The 26,802-nt window shown below is 36.1% G+C and overlaps 1 protein-coding gene across 1 annotated transcript in view; it reads left to right on the plus strand.

The window, feature by feature from the left end:
* The window catches only part of LOC131038528 (CBS domain-containing protein CBSCBSPB3), a 94,546-nt gene extending 68,306 nt beyond the window's left edge, over positions 1-26,240 (plus strand). Inside the window, exons 8-14 of the mRNA XM_057970981.2 lie at positions 16,423-16,528; positions 16,604-16,662; positions 17,686-17,795; positions 17,905-18,035; positions 18,148-18,233; positions 18,388-18,477; positions 25,809-26,240. Coding sequence (XP_057826964.2) covers positions 16,423-16,528; positions 16,604-16,662; positions 17,686-17,795; positions 17,905-18,035; positions 18,148-18,233; positions 18,388-18,477; positions 25,809-26,003 — 777 coding nt within the window. The 3' untranslated portion in view covers positions 26,004-26,240. The remainder of the gene's footprint in view (positions 1-16,422; positions 16,529-16,603; positions 16,663-17,685; positions 17,796-17,904; positions 18,036-18,147; positions 18,234-18,387; positions 18,478-25,808) is intronic.
* Positions 26,241-26,802: the final 562 nt, after the last annotated feature.

Below are 26,802 nucleotides of genomic sequence, written 5' to 3' on the forward strand. Positions count from 1 at the left end.
GACAAGTCAAGAGTTGGTGATGTTTGATGATTCGAAAGAAAGTATAAAGGAGGAGCCCTAAATTCTGATTAGAGACAACAGTTGTGTACATTCTCATTCTCGAGAGTTTGCCACCATGATACATGGAATAACAAATGAAGGATATTCTATAAGTGATAGCACTCAAAATGCTTGTGTTATTTTCAATAAAGAGGTACTTGTAAGAGTTGATGACATGACACAAATGCATGACAGTCATTTTGATGTTTATAACAGCAGTAAAATACCTTTTCTTTTTCAAGTTAATGCAAATTCTAAGCATGAAGAGATGAGTGCTAGAGATTCTACCATGGGTATTACACAAGGTGCATTCATGTTGTGCGATAAGCTTGATGATGCATCTCACCATGGGACTGATTTTATGCGCTTTGGAGCAGCTCAGATAGAACAGTCTGGAAGGTTGAATGGAGGGGGTCTAGAAAGAGCATGGCAGGTTAAGTTGTTTTTTGTCCAGACAAGGCAGCACTCACAACAAATCAAGGATCGCCACAAACGTTTAAATCAGGCAAGACAACAAAGAGTTGCATATCTTCGATCACACTTTCTTCCAAGAAAAGAAGACTTAGAGATTGAGCATAAGCAAAGTAAGTATGTTGATTGCAAACCAGTTTTAGAGGAGTCACATATTGCATCATTGGATTTTCATGATGATCACAAATTTGAAAGATATGCAATCATGGATGAGCACAGTGACTTTATGGATATCATTCGTAGTGGAACAACCACCGAAGAAACAATTTTGTTTGGTGATAAGGGCATCTACAATTCTTCTTTGGATGTGTCACAAATTTCATGAGATATGGCAGCGATGTGTTTGTTGGTTGGTGATTCAATCTTCCTTGACTCTCCGGTAGTTAGTGGCTGTAGTACTGCGATTTCCCATGCACTTGCAGATTTATCATGGTCTACATCAGCTCTTGAGTTGCATGGGAGTGTGAAGAGATATGACTACTTGATGGACATTGAGATCGGGATCGATATCCTTCCTTGGCATTGGTATAATAACATTTACAACCTCATTCATGATGCTGGTCTAAGTTATAACAATAGCTTATGGGGAGTTGAGAAGCTCAAACCTCGTTTTTACAGACCATATAGAGTATTCAGGCGAGTTGGGGAGGTTGCTTACGAGATTGAGTTACCACCTGGCAGTAAAATTCATAATGTGTTTCACCTGTCATGCCTGAAGAAGGCCCTGGGCCAACATATTACAGCATCACCCGATTTGCCTCCCATGGGTGAGGAAGGTAAATTGACTCTGGTTCATGAGGAGATTCTTGAGGTGAGCGAACGATGGCTGAGAAACCGGGTGATTCGAGAGTATTTGGTATGCTGGAGAGGTCTTCTCATAGAGGATGCCACTTGGGAGGGTGAGTCTATTTTGCAGCATCCAGCTTTGCAGTTGCTTGTGGGTAAGCATATCCGAGAGGGGAGGATTGTCATGTCCCCTCTTTAGCTTTGTCTAGCAGAGACATGTGAGTCAACTTATTTTGGGGTCTTGTAGGCTGATAGTGGTGGATAGAGACTCAGAGAGGATATTTAGTGTTTTGGATTTGGTATTCTCGCAGTAGTGGACAAGTTTGGAGCAGTTCCTTAATTTTAAGAGGCATTTCCTTTTTTTGTGGAGGCTATTCCTACTATTTAGGAGGATTTGACAGTACCCAGGGTTGGGTTACCATGAGACTATTCCTTGGGTTCAATTTCAGGAGATTGGGGTATGTTTCCTAGCTTCTAGGAGCATCCCTAGATTTTAGGGACAAGATTGCTCGAGGATCCATGATTTCCGACAACAGTCACAGACAGGTGGCAGACTCCGTTTTAGACTTGTGGAGTTAGATGAGCATTATACGGCTATTTGGGATATATTTTTAATATTTCCTAAGTTAGCGTCTTATTAATTAAATAAAGCTATTTATATAGCTAATTGGAGTAATAAGGGGATTTTGGCTTCTTCTGCTCAGGCAGGCATATGTGTTATAGCTCGTTGGAAAGGTCTTGAATTATTATAACTTATTTTCATCATCCAGAGACCTTCTGGCACCTTGAGTTTTGTTATTTGACGAAAGGGGTGTTTTTCCTATATATAAAGGCCTTTTAATTAAGAATATGCCATTATTTAATAAAGGTAAAAGCATATTCTCCCTTTAGGGTTCGAGTAGCTCTGAGAGGGAGATAAAAGGAGATGTTGGCTCATTATTTTATTATTTTTTTACATCTTCAAACGAATTTACTCTGAGGAGCGATTTGTGGAGAACTGTGACGCAAACCCCAGGGCTTGGATATTGGGATGCAAACCCCAATAGAAGGTTTCAGCAGCTTCATTTGGTTTCAGACTTTGATTGGACTGCAAGTTCAGCATTGGAAGTGCTTTGGCTTTGGACGTTGGGTATATTGCTTGGCACGTGGGAGTTCCTTGGCTGCCTGGTCGTGACTGCAGCAGTCGTACGGCCTCCTTCCAGTTGGCATGTGGGTTGCTGATTGGTATTCATCAGCCATCTCTTTTCATTGTGCGTGGATGGTCTTTCTTGCAGCCGGCAACATTGTTTTGGTTGGTAGATACTTTGCTGGCATATCATTTATGCATTTTGCCTGGTACGATTTGTAGCTATTCTGGATTGGCTGAATATTATATTATTGCACATTATTTTCCAGCCTATTTCATATTTGCTGCTGTTGTTATTCATTGTTTACCTATATCTGGAAAAATACAAACAAAAACAAACGACACAACCTTTCTTCAACTTCTGTCTCTCTCTGAAAGATCATTTAATAAACAGGAAGAATATATTTTAAAACAAATAATTAAAAATTACAGCCTGTCAGCTTAAAAGATCCATCAGGAATCTTTGAGTGGTATCAGAGCCTTGATCTTGCCAGCCTGTTGGGTGAAGATCAGTAGTTTGATTTTATATTGAAGCTTTGTTGCAGACCAAATTGGTCATCATGACAGGGTTTTCTAGAATAAACAAACAGGGAAAAAATTTGAACAAACACCTTCAGGGAGTTCCAGACATTCTAAGGGTACGACTTCATCAACTAGTACAAAGAGGAGGTCTCCTGCAAAGACAAGAGGCCATCATTGCTCGGAGATACCATGCTAAGATCTACACAGTCAAGACTCAAGACCACAAAAGCCCTGATTATGGCTGACTCAAGTCAAGAGGCCATCATTGCATGTTTTGGCTTAAATAGAGAAGCCTTGAGAAAAGTAGAATTGGATAGACTGGAGGAAGAGTATAAGGTCAAAAGAAGAGCCTTAAGAAGCGATGAAGTCCCCATATACAGGAAGAAGATGTTTAAAGGGGGGAAGAATGAAATTTTATCTCTGGAGCAAGAGCCTTTTAAACTATTGGCTTTTGAACACTACTTTGTAAAAACCTATTACGTGCTGTGCCAAATCCTAGGGAGGGATGCACACCAAGAAAAGATGCCTGTCAACCTGATGATGATGGTTATGAAAATACAACGTCCAAATGTCAATGATGACTATGATTTTGCTACATATATTCACAATCAGCTGCATGAAGGGATGCTGAGGGTACAAAGCAATCAACTGGTTGTGAATTTCAGACATTACTCCCTATTGTGTCACCTCATCATCTTTCAAAATAGGACAGTTTGGAGTCCAAGCATGAGGATTACTATGTTTGACTGTCAAGGAGATCCATGGCCCATGCAGAGATGGACACAGATTTGGGATAGAATGTCCAAATATTTAGATTATGTAGTTTTCCATGATCATTTTGTAATGAAGATTCTTGGATGGTGTGATTTGTCATATCAGAGATTGCCACCAACCATCATGCAACTATTGAGGGCTAAGGATTTGAAGCCCACTAACAAACTAGTACCAAAGGATGCATTCACCCACAATTTTGGTGACCGGTTTTACTATGCAGAATACACAATGATTAGCATATATGGCTTCCCTCGAGCACCACATAGGCTACCTAGGGTTGTTCCCCCTAGACTCGCATTCTTAGAATTTATGTGACAACTCATGTGGATGGAGCAGCAGTGGATGAAGCCTGAGAAAAAGGGAACACACTTGCCACGATACACCAAGTTTTATGATTTTGTAGTTGGCTGTGACACTTTGGAGAGAGTACAAGAGTTCCTGAAAAATATGTATCATCTGTAAAGTGGAAAGGTGAGAAATTATGACCCAAAAGGGTACATAAATCATATGAGAACAATAAGGATGAAAAGAAAACCTTATTATCATGAAATGTTCTATGAGGAAGATGTTAGAAATTGCTCAGATATTGGTGCAGCCTTGAACAAGAGGAAGAAATGGAATATCTTGTTAAGGCTAGAGAATGAGAGGAAATGGGACCTAAGTTTCACAGGTTTCTATGCAAACATAGGAAATGAGGTGCAAAGAATGACCCTCATGATTGACAATTTTGAAATGATATGTGGTCAATTAGTGGCAAATGCTTCACCCTTGGAGGAGAGGCTTGAACCAGCACAAGCTAGGGAAAGAGAAGCCGTTGACAAGGGGAAACAGATTACAAAGGAAAGTGATCAAGCATCACAGCCCCTGTAGAAAAGACCAAGGATTGAGCAGCCACATAATCTAGTAATACAAGAGGTAAGTGAAGAAACAATAGGAGCAGAGAAAATAGCTAGTGATGTGCTTAGATCAAGATTTGAGCAGGAAGTTGAACAACCGCTGCCTTTTCCCCAAAGGGACAATGTAGAAGAGCAAGGAGAACAACAGGAAGTGGATAGAGAAAATTTGCTAATGTTATTCTTGTAGATTAGGTGGAAGATGAAAGGATGATTGTTGCCATGCAATTCATTGAAGATGATGAATTCATCAAGTGCTTTGAATTCAAGAGTTTTTGGTTACAAATGAGATTGAAGGAGTCCTCAGAAGAGGAATTTTTCACAGATGAATATTAATGATATTGATATCACTCCTGAAGAAGCAAGAAAAATGATAAAAGAGAGTGGAATGCTTTTAGTCCCAAACTGGGATCTTGAGGAAGTTTTCTTGTTGGATCAAATCAGAAAACAGGATGCTACCATGTTTGTTGCTGAATTTGATAGTGTAAGAGGAGTAAGAGGGACTGGATACAATCCTATCCTCAAGTCATTAGCACAATGAACTAAGACACCAAGAACTAATAAGCCAAAATTTCTTCATTGTGTTGAGGAAACAGTAGGAAATGCAGTGTTTAGAACCCTAAAGGACACATCTGCATTAGAAGCAACATCAATTAGATTGCATGCTGCAATGTTTGTCCAAGCTGCAGTAGAAGATCAACAAAAGATGGACGACCTGATGAAGAAACATGTTGCTTTGAATGAGGCGTTCAACAATACCTACATGGAAAATATGAGATTAAAGAAGGCTCTAGGGATTGTGGAAAAGCCCCTTGCTCCAGAAGGTACTTTGGCCATTTATCATCCTCCAACAATGACTTAGGGAGAGTCCTCTACGGATGAATTAACTAGGTTGAAGGAAAAGCTTAATCAATATGCAGGAAAATTGGATGCTACGGAAGAGGCATTGCATCTCACAAGGAAGATTGCAAAGGAGAAAGCCTCGGATGTGATGGAAAGCATTCTGAAACATATGTTTCATAAAATATTGGGCAAAATTGAGGAAGTACACAGAGAATACCAGGCAATGTTGCAGGCTGAACAACAATGTAAAGAAATGTTGCCAATATTAAAGCCCCTGTTTGAGAGATGGCAACCAAAGGTTCATACATTTACAACTTTGGTTTTGGCCACACATTACACACCAACAACCCCTCCTCAGATATAGTCAATTGACAAAATGATTACCATGTTGGTTGAGGAGTTGCCATTCATTGAAGCAAAGGAACAATAAATAAAAGGTAAGCTAGAATTCTTCCAATCCTTGATACACTGGTCGATACCAGATGTGCATGACAAAGATGGAAAGGTGAAGAGTTTTGAGGATAGGAAACATGAATTTGAGATGTGTGTGCCTGTCATTCTCTCCATGGTAGATGATGGAAGAAAATTGCAGATGGTAGTTTTCCATAATGCCTTGAACAAGATTATTAAAATCAATGCAGGATATGGCAAATTTATAAATGACTCCAAGGCCATTCTTGAGAGCCAAAGTGCAATAATCACAAGAATTTCAATGGCCAGATGAACTAATAGTGATGGAATGGTACCAATACCAACAATACTGTACTCGTAGGGTATAAATGAAAGGCACCTTGAAAGGAGGGAAAGACTGCATCGTCAATCACAATTCAACTATGTATATAAGGACCTTGCTAGATCAACAAATCATGGGTGCCTTATGCAGATTCGGAGGAGCTAATTGTTCATTGAGTTGCAAATCCATTGGTCAACAATCTTCAGTTGTCTTCAGTAGACTCTTCATTTTTATTTCGGTTTATTTCCTCTCAATTTCTGATTCAGCGTAGTCCAAGTCAGCAGCAAATTTTGTTATCAATATAATCATCAAGTATGCAACACCCCAGCATGCCTCGTCGAGCCAAATCATCCACCTTTTGAATATGAAGAGGTGATATTTGCATTTCCCTCTTAAGAATGCAAATATTTTTTTTCTTATGTGCAATATAAAGATACCTTGGGTATATTTATTTGTAATAAAATCAAATTTTGACATGTGTACAAGTGATCCGAAGCTTGTTTTCTCCCTTCATTTTCTATAAAAGGGAATTCAAGATCACTTGTAAGGGGTTGTGAAATATTGCAACTAAGCGGGTAGAATAGAAAGTCGGTTTTGCAAAAAAAATTTCACCTATGGATTGTATTCACCATTTTGCAAGAAATTAATGAAAAATCCATTTCAAATTGTCTCCCATTTGTGTTCTCTGGATTTATATGAGTTATTTCTATCAAGGGTAGAATAATTTGTCTTTGCAATTTTATTGTGAATGTGAAATGTGATTGTAGGTTCTTTTCAAGGAAGAGATTAAATTCTGTAAATGTGTTTTGGTGAATTAGGGAATGCAATGGTGGTATTTAAGTAGAATTTGAAGTGAGATGCAAGCATCATTTATGTAATGCATGAATTTCCAGGTCTAGTGTTTGAATCTTTAAACATTCATGAAATGTTTAAAGGTTTTGCATTTTGACTCTCTTATTCAGTATTAGGCACCAATCTTTAAAGTTTGATTTAATTTCAGATACCAATTATTTCACATCAAGTCTATTTTCCCTTTTCAGTTCGTAGGAGTAGGATTAGAGTGGAATTCACTCTCAATCTTGCATAATAGTATTAAATAACCATGGATAGAGCCAATTCAAGGTTAAATATATGCATTCTGGTTATAATTCATTGAGAGTCATCTACATTACAGCAATATTGTCAATATTTGTGTGAATTCTTTAAATATTGCAAGGTACACCCACCTAGGTCTTGCAGGGCCTAAAGAGCATGAGATCTTTCAACCTTTTGGTTGAAATCTCATTTGTTGGCCACTGATCTAAGGATCCGTTGATTGGATTGGCTATTTCATAGGAACTCCTTAGGCAATCAATTGGAAACACCAACAGGGTCTGACTGGCCATTGACTTTTAGACAATAAGGATTTGAGAGGGATTTGGATATATTTAATTCTTCGGTTAGGTACTTCATTATATGATTTACAAAATATCTTTTGTGGTTGCTTGTTAGATAAGAGTTATTCCACGCCTTGTCATTATTTTTTTTCTTGTATAGGAATTTATCTATGCTTGTTGCATAGTTTACTTGATAGGGTTCTTGGTCGTGGCCACTTGATTAATACTCTTATCTCGACAGCAAAGCTTGGCATTTTTACTGGCTCTTCATTTTTAGAAGTCAAATGAATTCCTTGCCTCATCTTTCCAGCAATCTCTTTGGCTCCATGGAATATAAGGACATGAAGTTTCTCTTCAATGGTCTATTAATGTTTTGTTAAGTATTTTATTTGACTAGGCCACCAATTGCCGGCAAGAAAGATTTTCAGCACTCAGTCAGTCGAGACTCTTCTTGTACATAGTTTGTGTATTGATTGAAGTAATTTCAATTTAGCTAAGATTTTCTTCTCATGAGTCTTTACCCATAACTTCCAGTTGTTGAAAGTTTCTCATCTTTTTCCTGCAACGAAGACAATATTACAATGTGGAGTAGTTTTGAAGCTCAAAACTGATTTGGTACCTCATTAGGTGACTCACCTATCCATATTGTCAACAACTGCTCTTCCATGACATGGTTCCTCCTTGGTCTTATAGTTTTCTTGAAGGTTAAATCCTAAAGTAAAAAGAGCCATCTACTCATCCACCCTTTAATTATTGAGTTGTTCATCAAGGATGTCAGTTCTTGGTGATTAATGTGTTAGGGATTTGCTAGGAGGTAATCCTAAACTTTTGGGCTGCATGTGCAAGTTTCTCACCTTTATCTTCATCTTTTGGTCTTCATTAGGTTCATTTTCCTTTAGGTTCCTTTTGACACTTGGCTATTTATATTTTTCACTGTACTTTAGGGCTAGGGTCTACCAACCTTGGGATCATCTCCTCTTGTTGTGCTCTTGATTGTTTTAGTGGTTTAACTATACTGTTATTAACGTTTTCAACATCTAGGTTTTTTTCTATCCTAATATTGTTTTGTCACAACTAGATATAATTTTGATTCCCATCAATCTATTCTGGTCACTTGTGGACATTGACAGCATAAGTGCATTATTTATTGTCTCCTCTTGGAGGTATGTAAGATCTTCATTTAGATAGCACATTTTGGAAAAGAAAAACAACTTCTTTTTAGATTTTTAATATACAATGTTAAACCTTGTAGGCTTCTGAACCTCACTAAGTTAAACCATAGTTGAAGTTTGAGATCAATATTTGTAAAATGTAAGTAGTTGGAGTGTAAATATCCTGATAAACAAAAGGCCAGCTAAAAGAGGATCTTCATTTCATTCTCATTTTGTTTTTCTTCTAATCTTGTTCATTCTTTGTCGAGTTTCATCTTGGCCACTCTAGAACACAATGATGGTGGATCATAGTTGTTTTTCTTTTTCCATGTACCCTTAGTGTCAGACCATGAATTTTAGGAATGGGAAAGCATTAAGAAGAGTACATGGGAGACCACAATTCATTTTTTAACATTTTATTTTCATCCAAAATAGAAAAATTAATAAATTAATGTCTGTAGGCGATCAAAAGAGGTCAATGGGACTTGAGGTACAACATATTATATCTTTAAAAGGTTTTGTTAGAAATTATTATTATATTTTGTGTGAGCCAATAAATAATAAATCTACATGTTAATGTTAATTTATTAAATGGGTGTTAGCAATTAATTAAATAAAACAAGATATTGAGTTAGAGCCAAAGGCTGAAATACATTAAGCATTCAATCATCTTCAACATATAGATTATTACATTTCAATGGATTTATAATGCTTTTCAATTTTCCAACTACCTAAATCCCCTGACAACTAACACATAATTAATTATTAACACCTATTTAATAATTTAACATTAACATGTTAGTTTATATTTATTACTTCACACACAATTAATCTTCTCTGGGCTGCACGAATTTTCTCTAGCCTTCTTGACTCTAATACGATGAAGATTTTCCAACCCTAGGTGATTGTTGTCCTAATGTTTTTCTTAATTAAATAACTCAAATCAGATAATAATAACAACAAAAAATTAAATTTCTGAACATTGCAACAATCACACTTCAAATGGCATACACAAATAATTACATCTTCAAATCAGTTTTCTATTCTTTTGAAAGACTTACAAGTAATCCTCCAGAATTGATATTACTCACAGCTGCATGAAAATTAACTGTATCTGCGATGCCCCCTCCTTAAAATTAAAGCTGGATACCCATTATGACATTCCCATGGGTCTTGGGAGTCTGGCATGTGCTTCAATTATAACTGGTGAGTGCTGGGCGGTAATAGATGTTAATGAATCCCTATAAAATTATTATGCCAGTCTAATATAGAATTTACTTAGCACTGGCAGTTGGAGATAAAATGCTGCAATTCCCTTAATTAAGGCTGCAGGATTAATATAAAATAAAATATGATCAAAGTTTATTTCCTATCAAGGGACATTTGAAGAGGTGCATCTATTGGGGGAAAATTCTATCTGAGCTAAAAACTTAAAATTAAGAACTCACAAGTTTCCCCTTCCTACTTATCATAGGTTTCACCCATTTCAGTGTGAAGGGGAACAACTGGAGAAATTCCTGGGAGGAGAAAGAGGAGAATAATTGGAAACTAGAATAGACATTACAATCTTACGTTTGTACTTAGTTGATGATGAGATGTTGTACTCTTCCTAGCAACGAACTTTAACTTTGGGATCCTTGAATTGTGTTCAAAGAACTAACAGTTTGAGGACATTTACTCACTTTTTCCACACAACCTTTACTAAAACCTTTTAATGCTGATTTGGACCTCATGTGTGAAGAAGAGGATACAACTTTGTAATCGTTTATAATCTCTTTTTCTCACATCATACTCATCTTTGTAGTTTGCCCAAAAGTTCTCTATATTTGGTACATACTGAAAACAGGGCCCCAATCTCTCATATAGGATGCCTCTTGGATTGCACGTGCACTTTTCATAGAAAAGCTTCTGGTTGAATTTAGCTAGCTCCATACCTTCATCTTTTGAGTCAAGGGCATTCTTGTATATAACCAAGTTGAATGGGGAAACTTACTGCTTCCTTATTCCTATCCCTTAAGATAAAATGCACTTCGGCCACGTATCTACAGAACTCTTGGAGAACTGAGCAATCACTAGGATACCAAGGAAGTATGTGCAGAAAGGATAAAAAACCAAACACTTTGATATAGCCAAAAGTTGGGATCTGGATAAAACGATCAGCCCACTCTAAAATAGTTGTCTTGGCCTGCTCTGGAAAACCAACATGCAACTCTTCATCAATCTTCCTGACTGAATGAATCAAAAAGCATCATTCACCCTTTATTTGTGTTTCAATGATTCACTATACCCTTGTTGAGTTAAATGCTTGTAAATGTGAGTGATGGTGAAAGAACCCTCTCTTGAAAATCTTATATAAGATCCTGTCTTTGCAATTGCAATAGACCAAATAAGAGGACATATGCAACTCATGGGTGCTCTCAAAATCAATTAACTCTCTATGAAGACACTCATTGTCTAAGATGCTAAATTCAAGTGGATCTCATCTCATGAAAAACATCCATGGCTTGACTACTCTTGCCTCAGTTTGTTTTTTTAGTTGATTGAGAATGATCATCACGGTGAGTTTTTCTTTCAGTTCATTCCTTCTAGATGTTCTCAGGTTTTAATTAATGCTCCCCTTTAGCCAGTTTGTTCTCACATGTTTTTGGCATTCAACGGTCTTTGTGTTCTACTCTTCTTCACATTTTGCCAAGTCAATCTCTTGAGTTTTCTCATACAAAGACAAAATGAAAATGCTCTTGAATCCTTGATAGAATCAGGATCAAGTTTGCAATGAACCTGCCCATCCAATCTTGAAAATTTTGTATAAGATCCTGTCTTTGCAAATGCAATAGACCGAATAAGAGGACATATGAAACTCATGAGTGCTCTCAAAATAAATCAACATTCTCTATTAATACTCTCATTGATCAAGATGCTAAATTCAAGTAGATCTCATCTCATGAAAAACATCCATGGCTTGACTACTCTTGCCTCAGTTTGTTTTGTTAGTTGATTGAGAAGAGTGATCATCAAGTTGAGTTTTTCCTTCAGTTCATTTCTTCTAGATGTTCTCAGGTTTTACTTAATGACATGTGTTCACATGTTTTTGGCATTCAAGGGTCTTTGTGTTCTACTCTTCTTCACACTTTACCAAGTCAATCTCTTGAGCTTTCTCATACAAACTACAAAGACAAAAAGAAAATGCTCTTGAATCCTTGATAGAATCAGGATCAAGTTTGCAAACAACCTGCCCATTAAATGAGCCTATTTCCTTTGACACTGAGCTGTAGTGACTAACACCTGCAACAATGAACTCTTGACTTTGCACTGAAATTGGAAAAGAGGCTGTCTCTTCAAGACAGCTGTCCCACCTTCTTTTTGCTACTTCATCACGGTTTCAAATGAGTTTTCCCAATTTAACCGTTGGATATTCACATGTCCTAAGTCAGCATCCCTGACCTATGGGCATCCAAACACAAGTTTGGAAGTAGATTGCATGAGTTGAAGATGATATTGATCTTTAGCCTTTGCTGTCCCTAATTAAAATTTGTTCTTTTTAGGACCAAAACAGCATTCCCTTATGACTTAAATATGTGGTTTTTTTCTACAAAATCCTAAGTGTTCTGTCCCTCCATGTTGCTGTCTTGAACGTTTGAGGATAAGTTGACTATCACATGATTGAGAAGAATGTGCAAAAGGTGGCTTGAAAATGCAAATGAGGAACATGAAGACCTCTTGTTTACTGCTGTTTTGACTGATGAACTGCAATAACCCTACCACGAAATATTGTTCCAAGTTTGCAACAATTCTGAGTTTTAACTTGCAGGTATTGCGTCAAATGGTTTGCATTCAGTCGGTTATGAGAAGATATTTCAATATTGCTTTAGTAGGAGGTTATAAATAATTACTAGAGAAATGATTTTTGTTCCAATTTCAATTTTTTTCAGTAAATTTTTGAATAATTTTATACATCAAATTTACATATGATAAATGTCCAAATGCTGATGTAAACTGAAATTTTCATGAATACCATATAGCACTGATAATACAAATCAGAACATAAATACTATAAAATAATGCTCACCTCAAAACAAGATTGTAGGGAGACACGTCTCCGGTACTGGAGATGCAGTTGGTGATGTACCTGCTTGCAGGAGATGTCCTGCTACCCTCTCCTTCAGTCTTCTCTAGCTAACATGAAAACCCTAAAAAATAAACATTAAAAAACGTGGTCAGGAAAAGGGATATTCACTGTTCGAGGTCAGTCTAAGCCAACACATTTGGATTTAATGCGATTTACAGTGATGCGAGGTATTATATTAGTCATTATTCATATTCATTACTCATTATAGCCACACGATTTACAATTTGTTCTTTGTGATTGGCGATTGCATATTCATTTAACATACAAATAGAGAACAATCCACCATTTTTTTTTCATATTATTAGCAGTAAAAATTTTCAATGAAGAGATACCCACAAGAAAGCATCAAATTTGTGTCAAGCTCTTATTTCCCAAAGTTAATTCCACAATTTTTCACTCATGCTAGCAACTGCTGCAACCTTGTAACAAATTTATAAATTATTAAAGTAATTAAAAAAAATGGCGTCTCTGAGTACCCCATTTCCTATTTTTCAAAACTAGATGTACTCGTACTGGTACCTGTCTCCTGTACCAATACTAGTACTGGTCTTCTGGCAACCTTGCCTCAAAATGAACAGCTGGTAACCATCCAGAAATCAGATAATTTTCAGATTTAGTAATCCTTAATTTCTGACTTTATTTAGCTGATTGAAACTCTGCAACAAATATATATAAAATTTGATAAAAATCAGATTACTATTACATGATAGCTCCAATGATAATTGCTACTCTTGTAATCTGTACAGCACCTCACAAAGCCTTCCCAAAGGCTGCGACCCGTAAAAGGGAGCGGAATTTAACTCCCAAACAATGCAGCAAAGGGAATCAATACATTCTTAATTTCTCACACATAACACCTTAGAAAGCCTTTCAAGCCTTTAAATATTATCACTGCCTTTTTCCTTTGGGTTTTGGTACAAATATTTAAAAAAAAATTCACACTTATTTTTATAATTATTTTCTGATAATTTTATAACCATTTCACATCCAAAATCATAAACGAATATTTTCTAAAAAGTTCAGAGTAAGTGTTGTTTTATGAAATCTTCTGATAATTTCACTCCTTTGAAGCTTTTACAATTTTCTTATCTGTAACCCCTGTATCTTTTGGAAAAAATATTTCATTATGAACAATCCCCTGTTTTTTATGAACCTTCAACACAATCGTGAACGTTTGCCTGGAACCACCTCTGAATCTTTTTTACAAAAATTGTGACCTTGAATGAATCATACAATATTGGCTAGGGAGGAATCTTTGACCACCAAAACCTATCTTTGTCCGAAGGTTTTCATCCTACGGTGGTAGAAATCTGCTGAACTCCACAATTGGAGTTTTAATAAATTATCAAATTTTCAGACTGATCAAATGAGTCTTTTCAACCTCTTTTATAACCATTTGGGAATTTTTCAAAATTATATTTTAAATTCATTTTTCAAATAATAATTCTTTTTGCTCATTAAAAGTGACTTTATTTTATTTACGTTTTTCAGCACTTTAGTCACTTAAAATTCACCTCAATAAATAATTATTATAAGTTGTCTTTCAATTCACCTTTTGACAACTTAAATATTAATTATTTGATATCATAATTAATTTCCGCACATCTGCCCAAAATTGCAGAAAATACAAAAATAGCTTGAAGGTGAATTCAAAACGCACCAGCATATTCAAAAGCTCCTTAGAGATTCAACTTAATAAAAAATTGTTAATTTCCAAAAACAGTATATTCTTCCAAGAATTTTGGAATGCACCCAAAATGACAAAAATACCCTCGGAAAGCATCAGCGGACTCATCTTGATCCTCAACACCATGCCATTATCAGAATTCTTGTTTGAAAAGGCTGGCGCTCTTCAAGAAAGTTGGAGCTTCCAAAGATGATGGAAAGGCTAACTGGGTTCTTTTGTTTTAGCCCAGGTCTTGGTACGGGTATTGTTCGGTTATGGGTATGGTTCGGGTACAGCTTGGGTACGGCTTGGGATCTTCTTGGGTGCCTAGGTTCTTTGTCCATAGAGAACCTAGGCACCCAGGAAGAACCTAAGGCCGTGCCCAAGCATAGTTTCATAAATTAAAACCTCGGTTTCACTCTCATAACTTTGTGACATCATTTTTTATCAGAATATTCCAGCAAGCAAGCAATTAAATATCATTTCAGTTTGCATTTGTGAGCCATACATATGAACATGGGGTTAGTAAACTTTATATCAGCATTATTGAGATTGATTTCAGTTGATTTACATTATGTATAAGTAGCAGCTGTTTGCTTATGTTTTGTGAAATCACTTTCCTTGTGTTGTTAATGATTTTGGCATTTTGTCAAATGTTTGAAAAATGAAATTGAACTAGCTTGTGCGCTTGACACAGCTAAAAGAATGCAGTAATTTGGGTATGGGTACGGGTACCCGCACTCAAGTAATTTATAAGGATACGGTGCAAAAAGGATTTCATATGGCACTTTGGAATGAGGTGTTGCATTTTATAGAGGAAGAATCGAGATCTTGCAGGTATCTCAGCTTGGTTCTTCAAAATAGCCATTATGCTAGGCTCTAGGAAAAGAAAACAGAGACTTGGCGCATTGGTATTCTAGTGTTAATAAAAGTGGTGCAACGAAAGCATGGTGTGGTATTCCTAAGATTCGCAGGTACCCGTACCCGTACCCAAGGAATTTATAGTTTTGATGTTTGCTATCTTTCTTGTTAGGACTTGGTTTCTAATCTATGCATGTCCACTTTTTTTAAAGAAGCAACCTTTGTTAGATTAAAAAAAATTGCTAGATTTTTTATTTTCTTTTCATTTTTCATATTTTGAACAAATAATACAAATAATTAAGTGGAATGATCATCATTATTACATAGAGGGTTCTCAAAACAAAAATCCTCAAAGCATGTGTATTTACTTTTACTTTCTTGTTTGTGTTGAATACATACCCATTGCAATTATTGTCATGACAGAATCCTTTCTACATATAATGAATGTTGTCAATTGCATTTGTAATATAATTTATTATTTTATAATGTTCTAGAAGGCAATTTCCCTTAATTTTTTATGCAACCAGCAGCTTAACTGAACGAAGCTTTTGTGAGAGGTGCATTTTACCACCTAATGTAGCTTGCAAACAAACTTTAGAGGTTTCTATAGTTGGACAATTTGATGGTCATGTAACATTTGCATATCTACTTATCAAAAGAATGTGGAGCAGACTGTTTCTCTGACTAACTAATGAATCTTGTAGGATCGAGGGGTTTCTGGTCCCCTTGATGTCTCATGGGCTACATGATCCGTAGAATCTAAGGGGTGCAACAGGTTGAAAAGGAAAAATATCATTCCAAAGGTTTTCTGCAGCTTGATATGGTGGACCCAAAAGATCTAATAGTCAAAGGCCCACTAGGGGCTGAAATAAAGGGCTCATTTGGACTAAAATAAGGGTATTATGGGACTTGAAAAGAGCTAGCGTGCGTAGATTGTTGCTTGCATACAGATATTCTGTGCCTTCCGGGTCACAAGAAAATGGATTTTAAAACTTTAATTAATTGTTTAAAGAATGTTCATATTAATTCACAACTAGGTTCCTTGTTGAATGCAGGTAATGACACCAAACCCAGAATGTGTAACTGATGATATAACAATAGTTGATGCTTTACATGTAATGCATGATGGAAAGTTCTTACACCTACCAGTAGTTGGCAAAGGTAATTACTTACATGCTTCGTTGAGAGTTTAGATTTAATGAGAATAATGTTTCTAACTGTTGTTGATTTATGCAGATGGATTTGTTGTGGCCTGCATAGATGTGCTGCAAATTACAAATGCAGCAATAGCCATGGTAAGATATGTTATAGAAGCTTTGATTTCGTAGTTTGAATAATTCCAGAAACTCATTTCAGCTTTACTCTAGGATACTACCTTACCTTTCGAATGCTATTTAAATTTATGATATAATGCTTAAAATCCTATTAACATGAAAACATGAAGAGTTTCAGTTTAGGAGTCATGGCATGTTTTAGATTTCTATTTTTTAACATTTCATAGTGGTAAGGATAATATTCTAGTAATGACCTGAGAGAATCAGAAGGTATGCCTATTGAGCCATGGATGCTTGGCTGTGTGGCCACACCCGAGTAATTGATAATGATTTATCCAGATCAGATATTCCTGTGCTTCTATTGTTCTAATCATAATGCCGGTTGAATATGCCTGTTTGTATGTAATGCCTACTGTTGACTAGAAATGATTTATATCTTTGCAACATGCAACAGAAGTATTTAAAAACATTGTGATCAACTCTTTGTATGGGACCTTATTTCAATAATAGAATATATTTGGAAATCTTCAGATAACTGTGAACAAAATCTGATTGACTCGTCTATTATTCTTTTTAATCATGAATTGTTCACATCAAAACACAGTTCTCATTTTGAATTCTGTTGAATTTTGATTAAATATGTAGTATGTTGGATGACAGTTTAGTTGTGTGCTATTATCTATTTTCCTCAAGTATGTTCCATGGCTTTGTAACATGTGGATATAAAATATTGTGCCAAGTGAATTAATTGTCGAAGTTGCTTCTACTGCTTTGTCTCATTTTATAATGAGAGTAGTGATGAACTGGTCTCTTTGCTATGAGGAGATGTAGGTGATAACCAGTTCTTTCATTGATGTCATTTGTGTGGATATCATGTAGGATATGCTTTGTAGTAGCTGGAATGTCTTGATCTGATGTATTCAGATCACTACATATTTTAGTAAACTGTCTGGAGTAGTTAATGCTGCATGACTTTTTTACCAAGTGCATTTTTAAATTTACTTTTGTAGATAAGTATATTACTGATTGTAAACAAATGATTAGGTGGGAAGCTCTGGAGCAGTGGGGAATGATATGCCAAACACAATGATGCAAAAATTCTGGGATTCAGCTCTAGCGTTAGAGCCAGTGGATTATGATGATGACTCTCACAGGTATTAGTGGTTCAGTAAGAATGCATGTGTTTCTTCTGCTGTAGTGCTTCATGAGCTAAATTGATCAGACTAATTTCCTTTCTCCTTAATGGGTTATTTTGGCATGCAGTGATGCATCTGTAAGGATGACATCTGAAACAGCAGAAACAGGAAAAATTGGGTACCCATCTACGGGTCTGGGGAATTCTTTTCCTTTTAAACTAGAGGATCGGAAAGGTCGTGTTCATAGGTTTATCTGTGGTATGTGCAATAATCGTTGAATTATGCTAGGAAAAATCATTTTCCTGATTTTATGCACTGAGTTGATTGAGCATATTCAATGGATTGAGATTGCTCTTCACTATTGTAATAGGTATGGATAGTTTGACAGAGCTCATATCTGCAATCATGCAGCGAGCAGGAGATGACATTGATCAGGCTCATTTACCCCAGATTTTGGTATGTCATGGTTTTAACTGTTAATAGACATTTAGCCTATTCTTATGCCGTTGGTGCTCAGTTTAAACAAATCACAGATGAAACTATTGTGGCTTTTGTCTGTTTGATTTTGGTTTATAAGATATATTTTCACTCTTCGGAATTTATGTTGCAGTATGGAGATGATGAAGGTGATAAAGTCCTACTTGCAACAGACAGTGATCTTGTTGCAGCTGTAAATTATGCTCGGTCAGTTGGATTGAAGGTATATAGAAAGATACATTTATGCTTTCTGGTGCTACAGTGAATCTTTATCATTTTGCTACTTGTTTAAAGCTGTTTCTTCATTTGTTAATCAAGAATACTTGAGATTTGAATCATGACTTGGGATGCTAGCATGACAGTTTGGTTCAAAATAGATCAGGTTCTAGGAGATTTTATGCTAGCTTTTTGTTTATGTATCTTTTATGATATTTTTCATTATTAGCTTGTAAAATTTCTGCATGCAATTGCATTTGCTGTTTTTGTGGCCTTTATTGTTTAATAGTTTTTCAACTATAGGACAGCCTTCTCACAGAAAAAGGAAAATTTTAATTTTAATGATACTGGTTTCAAGCATGGTTCATGGCAGATAATACACATTTAGACTTGGGTCCAGCTAGGTTTGGGGTTTGGAGATGATTTTCTAGGAAGCCCATAGAATACTTACTATATTCTAGGGAATACAACACATGATAACTGTACATAAAGGACGAAATATACAATTGACAAATATGTATCACTTAATAGTTATGTTTTAATAATAAATATTTATTTTTAATCAAATAAATCACAAAACTTGTACATATGAAACTAGAAAATTGTTTTTGATTAAAGGATAAAACAGGTTTTGAAAGGACCCAAAACCCTATTACAAAATGTTGCCAAAAGAAAAGACTTCCGACCAGCAGCCAAACTAGAACGGTAGAACCAATAAAAAGAGACTAAACAGCCCCAACAACATAAACAAAAAGAAGCCCTGTTGCATCTTTTTCAAGGTCTTTGCTGCTTCTAATTCTTTCTTGTAGAAGTTCTTATGCAGATTTGCCAGGCTCAACAGCTCATTTTTCTCCTCTTCAAATGTTTTCTTGTTGTTGCCTTTAGCTCGAGAACTCGGCCCTTTTTTTTCGGTCTGCAATACCTGTTTACCCTTATCCTTATGCCCTGATCCTCATTCCTTTCCCCATTAGGGATAGATTCAACAAAGTGCTCTTCTTTCAGCTCCTTAAGCTTTTCAATCAAGATTCGAGTGCCCTCTGCACTATTTTGAATGGTGTAATGCCTGATTTTCTCACACGTTCCAAATTCTGATTTATTTCAAGGAACTTCTTGAATCCCTTAATCCTTTTTACAAAATCCTTTTTCATATCCAGAATACCTTTTGCCATATCTTCCATCCTGGAATCAATCTCCCTATCCCCCAATGTATGCCTGACGCTTTCCTCATTCAACGGTTTACTACAATCCACCTTTTCTTGGAAAACTCTTAGCTTAGCATTGATCTTGTTCATTTCTAGGAAGAACCACTTGGTCAGTTTGAATTGATCCGTAACCCCTTCTCTAGCCAAACTCAGAACATCATAAATTTCCTCCTTGTTTGCATAGAGATAGGTAATATCTTTGAATAAACAAAGCATAGAATTAAAACCGTAATCGTCTAAGCTGCTGTCGAAATAAAGCATAAGATTCTTACTAGTTTGTTTTTCCACAACCCTCTCCTTCCCTTTATCTTTATCTGTCTTTTTTCAACTCACCACCACTAGCCTTTTGATTCTACTCGATTGTAGATTTCATTTTATCTCCCTCCTTTTCATCGCCAGTCTAAGAATCCTCAGAGCAAGAGATCTGTTTTTTGTCCTTATTCTTGGTGGTTTTCTTTTGACCGATACTCTTTTGCTTCTTTGGATTGTTCTCTTCCTCCAAAGGGGGTTGAGAATACATCTCCACAGACACCTCTGCCTCATCCTCTTCCACCCACTCCTTGTCTTCCTCCTCCTCCGGATCGGAGCTCATATCTAAATAATGGACAACAAAAGGTTTTTGTTTCTTTCTAGCTTTGAGCTTTCCCTTGGTGTTAATTTTAGGGGAAAGAGCTTCCATAAACTCCATAATTAGTAAAATCAACCCTTCATGCAACACAGGGAGCTTGGGGTTTTTACAGTGCTCCTCAATGACAAAGTCCATAGAAGCCAAAAGAAAATAAGTGAAAGAAACCAACTATTTATTTGATTTAACAAAATGAAATGCACACCATAAATTGTAGTGAATCTACCATCAAGAGTAATGTACCTCATGATTACCTCCACGACTTCTACCCAGATAGGCTTGATGGAGAGTCGATCATAGCCACCAGATGATAGTTTAGCCAACTTACTCCTCTCCTTCCCCTTAAAAAACAGATTAATAGCTTCATCAGCAGCCTTTCTATTCTTGAAATTTTTTCTCCCCTAAACTAGGAGGCTAGTAATCTGAGCAATAATATCTTCATTAATAACCATCTCCCGACCATACGCAGACAAAGTCCTATTCTTCTATCGTCTGAGAAACAACTTAGTTATTTTAGGGTAATGGCCATGAACATTTCCATATATGGCACTAAAACACCTTCCTCAACTATCTTCCAAACTTGACTGTTTCTGCAGACCCTATTGCAGGACAAGGGCTCCACCCAACTACTTTCCTCACCCATAGCAAAATCTACTCTATTAGTATGATAATGCATGTAGAGACAAACAGCCAAATAGTTGCCACTAAACAAATACCACTAGTATGAAAGCAGGAAGAAGACGCTGGAAACCCCTAGAAAGTGTGCAAATTGTCCTATAGTCATCATGGTAATAACATCTCAATCCTTAATACCCTTGCTGGCACTCATGGTCCATAATGGTTTGAGCCTCGATGGGAGAAGTATTGTACTTGTCTCATTGTTAAAGTGATTGGCTCGAGACACCCATGTTTGCAAATACATCCACAACCTTATTTCCCTCACGATATATATGGGTTATGAGGATTTCCTCAAATGTATTGATTAGGCTAAGGGAGTCCCTAATAAGAGTGTCTATAATCCAACTAGGACTATGCTTCTATTTAAGGCACTGAATTATGTTAAAGGAATCCCCTTCTAACCACACTTTTGTATAGCCCTGAGAATGAGCCAATCCAAGTCCATTATAGGCTGCTGCAGCTTCAGCACAGTGGTTTGTCTGAGTACCCAAGGGGAGTGCCACTACTGAAATAAACCTACCTATATCATTTCTTAACACTCTCTCACTACTAACTGGCCTAGGAAACTAGGAAATTGTTAAGATTGGCAAATCAATGATTTAATTGTTATTGTTGCATCTTGATCCCATTGTAAGATTATAAATTTATAAATGATATGAGAACAAATTTTATTATGCTGTTATAACCAGTCTCAAATTCATGTTCAATTCTTTTTTTGTAGTCAATTCAACATATTTTTTGGCCTCAACATTTCAATTATCGCTGTCGTCTGGCTCATCAAAGACTCTTCCAGTGGCATTTTAACCAAACTTGTTATGCCCATGCACCCTTATCTCCATTGACTTGCATGGCATCCTCCCAAACAGTAGTTTATTATAGATTTCAGTTGTCATCTCAATCAAAATTCTCATGCCACATCCCTACCTCTGTTGACTTGTATGTCATCTTTCTATTAAGGTCTTCCTATTGGTGCTAGGTTAACTCAGTTGGGTGTTCTCAATCCTTGCTATCCATTTTGTAGTAGTAGGTGAATTCTAATCACCTATTTTGACTTTTTCCTAGGGCCTAAGCTGCTTGGAATTGGATTCATGATTTCTTTTAGGCCTAAACATTTTTCATGGTAATGATTCTTTTGGGATATTTGCTAGAATTTCCTCTAAGTTCACCTAGATTTGTCACGCTTTCATGGTGGGAACTCTTCGTAGCATTTGGGAAAACAATTTTTTTTTCCTATTTTCTCTAGCCATTTTATTGATATTCAGCTCACTATATGCTTAGTCTTATGCTTTGTTCAAGCTAAGTTGCTGAATTGTGACCTTTGCCCGTCGATTCCGGGTACGAAACATCTTGGAATCAGATCCGGGCACAAATCGTTGACGGAGTCGAGCAGGAATCGTTTTTTGGCCCTCGAAATGAACCCATGACTATCTCAGCATTTCCAGTTGTTTCCGGCGCCGCCGTGGAGATTCTAGGCCATTTCTAGGTTGAATTGGCTAAAAAATTAGCAAAAAACAAACTTACTTCCGACTTGCTTGTTTTAAATGTCAAAAATTAGTAACAAATCTATGGGAAAAATTAGCAACGAATCCTTGAAAGTCAAAGCGTTTCATTATAAATTCCTGCGCTAGAGACAATGTAAGATAGCCAAAGACGACAACACGAGCGAAGGACAACACGAGCTGGGGACGCAACCAGAGGCATGACGACGCGAGATAGAGAGACATCCAGAGACGTGAGCCAAAGAGGCATTGATGCATCCATAGACATGAGCAAGAGATATCCACAGATGCAAGATAGAGACAAGACGACGCCAAATATTCAGGTATCAACTGAAATAATTTTTGATCCACTATTCAAATAATAATAATGTAGGAGGTAAATTTTTTTAAATATTAGGAATAGGTTGTATTGTGTTTAATATCGAAATAAATTATATAATAATAATAATAATAATATTAATAATATAGATGATTTTTAAAATACTTATATTATAATTTTATTAGTATATATTCCATAATATTTGTTTAATATTGAAATCGATAATTATTAAATACTTTTATTATCATTATATCAATACATTTTTAATTAATATACTAGTTTATTAAGGAGCAAGAGGAAGTAGATGCAAGGGTTGAAAGTATAGTGGGGTATCCATTGAACATAGGAAAGGGCTCACAGAGGCCACATACTTCATCATCTCATGGAGATAATCATCTCATATAGATAGTGTTGCTCTTGATATTGTATAGAAATATGAGGCTAGTATTCCAAAGAGAGAAAAGGGACCATTGGAGAGGGCATTTAATAATGGTGCTAGAGATATTGCTGACCAATCCCATGCTAGATGCTTCTATGCAAACGGTTTATCAGTCAATGTGGTTCGATCCCTCTATTGGCAAGACATGGTAAGAAGAATAAATGAAGCTCCAAAGGGGTACAAGAGCCTAGGTTATGAGAAGGTGCATAACACTTTATTGTCAAAGGAGGACAAACATATAGAAACTGCATTAGCTCCCATTAAGGCCTCATGGAAAGAAACTGGCGTGTCTATTATCTTTGATGGATGGAAGGATGCGAAAAATAGACCATTAATTAATGTGATTGCAGTGTGCCCTAAAGGGGCAATGTTTCTAAAAGTGGTTGATTGTGAGGGGCAAGTAAAGGATGCACAATCTATTGCTGACATCCTTATATAGTGCATTAACGAACTAGGTCCTCAAAATATTGTCCAAGTTATAAGGCTCTCACAGTCTTTATTAATCAAGGCAGTACATATATATAGATAAAAATAACTCAATAGCATCCTTTCACATTCATTTTCCATCTCTCCCTTATAACTCGCTAAATAAATTCTTCCTTCTTTTTTCCTTACTATTTTGTGCAATGAGTTTTATAGGGATAGTGAATTTTTACGTGGTGTAAGTTATATATGCATGCTAAGTCACAAGGTTCGAATTCGAATTCGAATTCGAATTCGACAGCCATGAAATTCGGATGAAATTCGACAAGGGAAAAATTCGAAAAAAAATTCGGATAAAATTCGCCTTCTATAATTTTGTTTATTTTTAAATATATGTATACTTCTAATAAATTATCAGAATAGCGACCCTTGTTGGAAAAAATCCGAGGGCGACCGAGCAGTTGCAAACACCCATGACCCAATAGATACAAAGCATATACAAAGAATACCCACGACCAGCTGAGTTGTGTGTAGAGGCGGATAGCAATGCTTTATAGAGGAAATTCAATTAAATTCGATTTTTTTTTATAGAAGTTCGAAATTTGATTAAACTTGAACCTCATTCATGAAAATTGCCGTATCCTGTGACTTAGTATGTATGTATGTATAGAGAGATATCTGAAGCTCCCTCAGACCAAAATGTGCCAAACTTTGGCACAACTATTCTCTTAGACTATGGTACCTATGAATGTGTCATCTGATCCTATAGGTGGAAATCAAGTCACCTACAAATATCTATCTTAATTTTTGCTAACTTGAGTTCATTTTCTTGTGGTGGTGACGAACACCATGTTCCAAAACACTTTATTATTTTGTTTAGTGAAAGGGTGATAGGAGTGACATTTGCATTCTACACATTGTGGAACTGAACGGACAACTCCAACACCTCTAGATGTTGGGTTACTACTATTGGAGGTGTCCTTTTGGTTCTCAAGAATATCAATCCTTCTCAGCTTCTCTAGACAAAGAAGTCTGTTAAGATCCCATGAGAGCTATTTTCAATTGTCTTGTCTTTTCCTGTACCAAACCCAGCAGAAGAAAATTATTGTATCGTTGTACTTAAACTTTGAGCCTGTACCGAATCCTTACGTAAACTGGCAACTTAGCTAGGTGTGGGCCTTGAGCCTGGCCATTCGGCTTAGGTACGTCAGAGATGTACCAGGTCAAAATGGCCAAGTCTGAGGCGGGACCTTGTCTGGAACCAAGCTGGGTCCCAATCGAGATTAGAACCCTTCCCAAACTGATCTGGGTTCAGGAGGGGTTCCATTAGAACCCAGTATCTTAGCTTTATAAAGTTATACCTCATTTGATCCTACAAATGTTTCTCTCTTTTTTTATTATGAATAAAATGTCTTTTATAGGCAATTATGTATTTTATTCAAAAGTTATCCCTAGAGGAATGATATTTTGAACAAATAGTACTTTGCAAAGATGTGAATATGAGCTAACCTAATGCATTTTTTTTCTCTAGGTTTAAATACTTTGAGTGCACTAAGACTGATGTTGGGCGTTTCAGTAGGATTTTGAAAAACTACTATTACGAAAGCTGTATTGGCCAAAGATACTGTCTATAGCATTTTTTTTCTCTAGGTTTAAATACTTTGAGTGCACTAAGACTGATGTTGGGCGTTTCAGTAGGATTTTGAAAAACTACTATTACGAAAGCTGTATTGGCCAAAGTTACTGTCTTGTTTTCTTCACTATACTGTCTTTTTTATTCTAATTTGTTTTTGTGATGCCATACGTTGCCATGGAACGTTTTCAATGTTGAAAGGGTAAATTTTGGTTTTCCAAAAGATACTCCCAGTTTTAGTGTAAGAGATTATTTTCAGACATTTAAAGCTTGTGAAGAAACAGATTCTTGTTTTACCATTCATTACCCATAGGCACCACAAGAGTAAACAACATATGATGTTGCAAGATAAATTCCATTATATGTTTACACCAAACAAAACCCAGAAATAATGTAAATACGTGAAATATTTATTTATATGTTTAACTCTGTTTGCTGAAGGAAAAAAAAAGTTTTCAATTTGCTTGTAACGAAAAAATGTAGGGAAAAATCATGATTGTAATCTGCCTGATACCTGCAGGGATTAAGGATTCATTTGGATTACTCAAACATAGATAATGTGAAGGAAGTAAAGAAAACTCAATCAGGAGTCTCTTCCGATCTAGAACTTAATCAAAAAGATCAGCGGAGTTCAGCATATGCTACGGTTGCAGCAGGAGCTGCTGTGCTAGCAGGACTTGGTGTTATGGCATATTTGAAAAGGTCAAGCTCCTGAGGGTATAAATAGCTTGTGGCTAACACTTGCAACCCATTAGGAGCAGAGTACTGAAATCAGGGCGGATCATCTTAGCATCTAAGTGTTGCAGGACAAATGGTTTTGTAATATATTGACAAGTCAGAGCAAATATGATATTTAAAGGCAAAATTATTTATGCATGTATCTTCTCTACCAAAATATTTATTCTGCACATAAAGTCTAAATGATGGAAATGACCACAATTCACATTTTTCAGCCAGTCAAATAGTGTGATCTTAATTTTATAACACTTTTTTTCAATTTAAGCAAAGCTTTATTAATAATAAAATAACAAAAATAATATACACGAGAATTCAGGTCATAGTTTTATAATACTTGGCATCTTGGCTTATTAGACAACGATGATAAGATACCTATATTGTCTTAGGGAGGAGGCAACTGTCGGTTGAGCTTGTCTAATTTTTTGTTTAGAAACAACAATATTATCAAAACGGTACATATTACAAATCCCTTGCTATGGAGAAAAGCACATTATAAAAGGGTGACTAAAAGAAGAGGATTACATTCTTTTGAATTAAGTAAAATTGGTTGTATCTATTGGCTCACGCTTTTGGAATTAGAAAAATTATAATATTCATAAAACAAAAAATATTTAGTATAACTATTATTGCAAAGCTTATATTAATAATAAAATAACAAAAGTAATATACACGAGAATTCAGGTCTTAATTTTATAACACTTGGCATCTTGGCTTATTAGAACTGCTGGTTGAGCTTGTCTAATTTTTTGTTTAGAAACAACAATATTATCAAAACG

Source organism: Cryptomeria japonica, chromosome 10, assembly GCF_030272615.1.
Source record: "Cryptomeria japonica chromosome 10, Sugi_1.0, whole genome shotgun sequence".
Classification (NCBI taxonomy): domain Eukaryota; kingdom Viridiplantae; phylum Streptophyta; class Pinopsida; order Cupressales; family Cupressaceae; genus Cryptomeria; species Cryptomeria japonica.